Source organism: Mizuhopecten yessoensis, unplaced genomic scaffold (genome assembly GCF_002113885.1).
Source record: "Mizuhopecten yessoensis strain PY_sf001 unplaced genomic scaffold, ASM211388v2 scaffold4259, whole genome shotgun sequence".
Classification (NCBI taxonomy): domain Eukaryota; kingdom Metazoa; phylum Mollusca; class Bivalvia; order Pectinida; family Pectinidae; genus Mizuhopecten; species Mizuhopecten yessoensis.
In genome coordinates this window covers 136997-142996 of record NW_018405455.1, presented here as the reverse complement: position 1 = coordinate 142996, position 6000 = coordinate 136997, and the positions used below count along the sequence as shown (strand labels likewise).

Here is a 6000-nt window from a genome sequence, read left to right as displayed (position 1 = left end):
GAATTGTGGAATAAATTTGAAGTGTTTGTTAAAATGTCAAAGTACTACTTTGTTTGCCAATCAGCACGCGACAATACGCTGTTCAAACTATTGAACGAAATTGTGTGGACTGTCGATAAGGCCGGCATTTTTGATTTTAATTATAAATTATAAGTTAAAAAAGAACATAAGAGGCATTTTATGATCTATTTGAATGACACAGCTTTGCAAGCAAACAACATAATGCGCGCTGCATAAATATATATGTAATGTTAATAATGATATATGATAAATAGAGAATAATACATGCCTTTTTCCATATCACACCCAGTATCAACCAGAGACTGCATTATCAGCCCGAGGGCTGACATTGGTCGAGGGTTGATACTGGGTGTGATATGGAAAAGGGCGTGCTTTATTCTGTTATCACATACTAACTAATAAAAGCTTCTATCTTATTATCTATTTTTCTTTTGAAATATTGAAAAACTAAACATTTCCAAAAGGGATGTGATACGGGTTTTGCGGGTTGATACGGGTTTTGGGGTGTGATACGGCGAGGGCTGATATGGGTTAGAGCAATTTTGTCGTATCGCATATACAAAATAAACACCGTATTTATTAGTAAGTATGCAATAAACAAAACAATGTCGGAAGCAGATGTGAGTTGAAAATCCATATTGGTAGTAAATGTCTCTAAATTCATATTGAAGTGTTGTGCTATGTTTATCTCATTCGTGAAGGTAATAATTTCTCGCGAAATTTCCATATTTTTGATTCCTGATCACAGGTAAACCAATAAAAGATTTCTATTCACGACATTTGTTATGCAAATAGATACGGTAACAGATGCTTTCTATAACGAGGTTTGTTTGCCGCACAGTTCGTGTTAGATCTCGCACATAACGTCATATCCGTCTGCTCCGAGTAAAAGCGTGATACATGACGTATTTGTTTGTTTGAATTTTATATTATATTTTGACCTTAAGTGTGCAAAAATCAATGGTACCTCGCTATTAAGATTTCAATTTTCTGTTTTAATAATGACGTCGAAGAATCGCATTGGCACAGGGACCCGAGAATGTGTTACAGTTGGTGTGTTTAGACATAAACAATATTAATGGTATATTACAAAGAGGTTACCTGAACACATCAACGTAACGTCTAATATTACTCGGAACGAACTAGTTTATGTCCAAATTTACCAACTATAACCGATTTTCCAGGTTCCTGTTGGTGATATGGTGGTAATGGTGGTGTTTGTCGGGGAGTGAGAGAGTATTTCGGAAAATACATGTTTTATAGATACAATTCCCGCTCCAGGCTGGGAGAAGGGGATCCTCTATAGCCTGTTTAGATCCTTCACTGACAATAAAATAGGAATTTAATTATTAAAATGAAATTAACAATGAATATACGGCGTAGAAAAGACATTAGCTAGTTTTGTGCGACCTAACCGCTGGCAACAAAATTAATTATGGTAAAATAAAACATCGCTCTGAGCTAAAACATACATTTTAAATTCACCTGTGTTTTTGCCATAGTTAACACTGGAAACGTTCTCGCCATACAACGACCGCTTACAATTAGCCATCTTAGCAAGTATCTTGTAAGGAACATTAATAAGTAGTGTACATGTGGGTACACTATATACTGACACGATCTTACAATGTCTTAAAATAGTATCATTAAATATTAATACTTACTATATGCCGGGCTTACTGTTCCGATGAAAACAAAACAAACGCTAAGATAACATAATATTGTGTGGTGAATCATCTTAAGTATATTCAAATTCTTAGGGCACGCGTCAAACACTTGTACTCTCCTCCAAATGACAACCCGACAGCATGTCAGTGGTGTTTTACTAAGTATGGAGACACGAGCGAGCCTCGGTCTGGTTAAGACTGCATTACGTACATGTAGGTATGGAAGCCACTTTTTGAAATTACTTCCCCAAATATATTTTTGATTTAAACATATTTTTATTTGCATCTCATATACAAAAGGGATCGGGCACAAGTTGTCCAACTTATGTAAAGCCCTTTCCCCATATATATATATATGTAACAGGGTGCACTTTATCAAACAGTATTTAAATATTATATATACACAATTGGTCAAATTCACATTATAGTCAATTAGCAGCAAATAATATCAGTATAGTTTACCGAATCTTGATAAATAATAATGAGCAGATATATACTGTACATACATGTGACATGCGATTAATTAACTTAACACAAATTAAACTGCTGTGAGGACACTTAAAATGGATATTATTGGGTGGGTTGGCTGGGATTTTTCAAGACAAATAAAAAGTGATCCTGTCACCTCAGTATCTTAAAAGAGAGTGAAGAAATCTCGAAGGAACGCTAACTCGAAACCATCTGATAAGACTGACCAATGGGAGCCATATGCAGATGAGAGAAGTGACCCCCACGGACTGGTCAAGCTCGGGCCAGTGAGCAGAAATGCTGAGTCTGTGAACAGATTTCACTCGCGTGTTACACCACCATATAACTTGTCAACACAAAATAGAAAATATTTATACGGAGTTGTAATTAACCATTTTTGAACAAAATATACACATTTTTTTATCTTCACGAGCTGTCCCGTACTTACACGAACGTTCTGATTGGTCGAATCTGAACCGGCGTAAGTCCGACCAATCAGAAACCTCGTTCTATAGCTGTGTCTGGTCTGAAACAAAGACACAGGAACCTGGCGACCTGTAAGGACTAGAAAACTCTTAAAATGTATAAAATATTAATCAAATATAATTTAATATTTGATAATGTAAGGGGGACCTGAGGGATTAAAACACAGTGGTAGTTGATGTTATAACATGGATATTACTTTTGGTGAAGAATTCATCATGATACAGGTCTTAAACCTCTCTCGACAAATATTTATAAGTAACGTGTAGTTTTCGACGAAGTTCAAATCGGGCATATCAAACAGACTAACGTCAGAAACGAACATATCAGTTAAATAAAAGTTGGATTTCCATATAATGTAGTTTTGAAAATGCATATTTTTCATCTTTGATTAGAGCTATAATTCGTTCCAATCGACATCTGTTTTCAATAGTTGTGGTTTTCCAACGGTAATCCGTATTTTCGTTCCGAAACAAGTTCTGTATCTTTCTTCATTAAATCTAATTCGTGGCACAGGGACCAGAGAATTTGATACATAGTAGCTATGTTGGGCCCATCGTCATGTGTAGATACATGTAGTACTATTAGACGTTTTATGGGGTCGAAATGCACCATCATTGTTAATCTAAACCCTTAAAACATCTAATAGAACTTTTTTTATCACGATATATGAGCATACCTACTCTAACGAATCACCAAATTCTCAATTAGTGACATATCCCTGTGCTTCGCGATAGGAAAGTCACCTATATATAGGCAGCTCTGTTTCAATATTAAGGATCCCCGTACCACAGTGCCAAAAACATCAGCTATGATTTGGATATTTTCTCCTGCATGACTATAGTTTTGGTTAATCATATTTCTGAAAAGAAATAAAAAAACATTTTGCAAAATTTCAATGAAAAACTGGCTAAAACGGAAAATGAAATAAACAAAAACAAATTAATAACAGTGTCCTGAGTTTAAAAGATGAAGCGGGACAAGATCAGGGCCCGTATTCATAAAACCGTTCTCATGCTCAGCATGGATTCTCTACTCAAATCAACGTTCTTGTATCTCGCTTAAATCAAATGACATGGTAAAATGGTCAGGTGTAAACCCTAAAACGAAGGTCTGCTTCAAGTCTCTCCCTAAATCTTCCAAAATTATCGTCAAAACGTGAAGCATTATACATATTTATCGCCGAATATAAGAAATTTGGCTTGAGCACAAAATATGAATTTAAGCATGAGAATGATTCCATGAATACGGGCCAAGGATTCGAATCCGAACCTCCGTATCAATAAAAGTTCACCCGAGCACTCGTGACCAATCGCCAAAGTTATACCCCAAACGAAATTAAGGGAGGTTACTGTAGGTATGAACAACTATAGTGGAACTCTCTAGTGTTTTGCCGGTAGTAGAACTACATATACACAATTGACCAGAAATATCACTCTGTAAAAGTAACCACATTGTAATCGGGGGCTTTGGGTTCGAATCCCGTTCTGGACCCGATTCATATTTTCTCTCAGAACACTGAGAAAATATCAGTTGTTTGTATTTACACAACAAATAACAAAACAATGTAGTATAAATTCTGAGAACTTATTAACAAGTCTACAGATAAGGGGTGCTTATCATCCGTAGCAGTACCTCCCTCGGACCTGATGGAGAACAGCCGATTAGCTATCGACCCCGTAGTGCTGGAAGATCAAAGTGCTGAAAAGCTGTGGCCAACAACCCGGTTCGAACATGGACTTGGACGACTGTGACTGACCCGAAGCTCATGGAACACCATAGCCTGGTCACTTAGATGTCCGAAAGTCGGCTAGAATTGGGAGTCACGCCACTTAGGCCTGGAGTTCAACTTACTGTCTTACCCTGGGCCATATAGAGTTGATGCATAAAGTCCAACTAACCCTAGGTTCTGGAGTTGGATTAACCGATTTTGGGTGTATAGTAGCAGACTGGCACCATTAATAATCCATGTTACATGTTATTACATGATGACAGTTTACTGCCAAATGCCAAACTAGTGAAGAGTGAAGCTGTTTCAGTTGATCAAGTCAACCAAGGGAGGAATGATAAACATAATAAGGGTGGTGGTGGTGGTGGGAAAGGAGGATGGTATGACTGTATAGCTTGACCATCAGAAAACAACTGGGCAGTTGGGGGTACACACTGATGATCTGATGAAATGAGCACACTGTGAAAACGTTGATTCACAAAATATCTGATGCTAACTTGCATAATGATACCTGAGCCTTGCATAGAATAAGATGAGGGGTGCGAATGCACCGGCAGTAGCTATCTGATTGCCAGCGGCCAATCACCTTGATAAGGTGACCGGGGACATCAGACTGTGCGGCGGAAGTCGCGGCTCCTAAACGAAAAGAATGGCCACTGTACAAAGTGTTATTGAGACTCAATCGATCCAAGGTCTGTCATAACTTGTCGATAAAAACTTGGCGAGTGACCTGAAGGGAGCTGATTTGATGGAGAAATGGGGTCTGTAGGGGTACAACCTGTATTATTATTCCTCATCGATTTTACAGCGGGTCTGATTGGTTTAAACACATCACGAGACAGGATTATAAAACATCGAGTGTCCCTCACGCGATCTATTTTCCCTGTCGAGTATGCTTCTCGGAACCCCTCACACAATATCGGACGAGTTGTCGCTCTTTGTTAGACTCTCTAACGCCCGCATTCGGAACACCTCGCCCCGATTCCAGTATAAATAAAGATAACAGTTTTGAGTTGAATCTCCTTATTTAGCCAATTTGTCTGCTAGAGAGCAGCATCCAACATTTCATGTAAAGGCACGAAAATGTTTCTATTTATTGTTGACATCGGTAGTGTCATTAAAATATCATTAATGAAAGATTATCTACATTACATATGTTTATCTTTGTGTATAGGGAAAGAAAGAAGAAAACAACCAAACCTTTGAGCTGTAGTGTACTTCCGGTCTTTGTTTGCCTATTCAATTGTTAGATGACCGTATCGGCCGAGAAATTCCGAGTGTAACGCCCGATGTGTTCCGGACGACACCACAAACATTAACAATAGCTGCGAACAGGAGAACAGCTGAAGAACTTGAAGTGCTATTATTGTTGTTTAATTTGATGTAAAATCAAGACACTGACAGTATTAGGTATTTGTAGTATATATATATGCTACCAGAACTAATGAAATAAGGGCGAACAAGTCAGTCACAACAGTGACAACACAGGGGATCGTTGCATTGTCTAACGTTGATGTATTTTTGTTATATGTGTATAACACAGACTCCACAGATGGAATTTCGGAATACTTAAGTTGCTGCTATCATCAGAATGTTGGCAGACAGGTACATTATACAGTTATTGCCCTGGTG

The 6000-nt window shown here is 37.8% G+C and overlaps 1 protein-coding gene across 1 annotated transcript in view; it reads right to left on the bottom strand.

The window, feature by feature from the left end:
• Positions 1-1837, bottom strand: part of LOC110448757 (alkaline phosphatase, tissue-nonspecific isozyme-like) — a 30434-nt gene extending 28597 nt beyond the window's left edge. The window contains exon 1 of the mRNA XM_021495175.1: positions 1686-1837. Coding sequence (XP_021350850.1) covers positions 1686-1758 — 73 coding nt within the window. The 5' untranslated portion in view covers positions 1759-1837. The remainder of the gene's footprint in view (positions 1-1685) is intronic.
• Positions 1838-6000: the final 4163 nt, after the last annotated feature.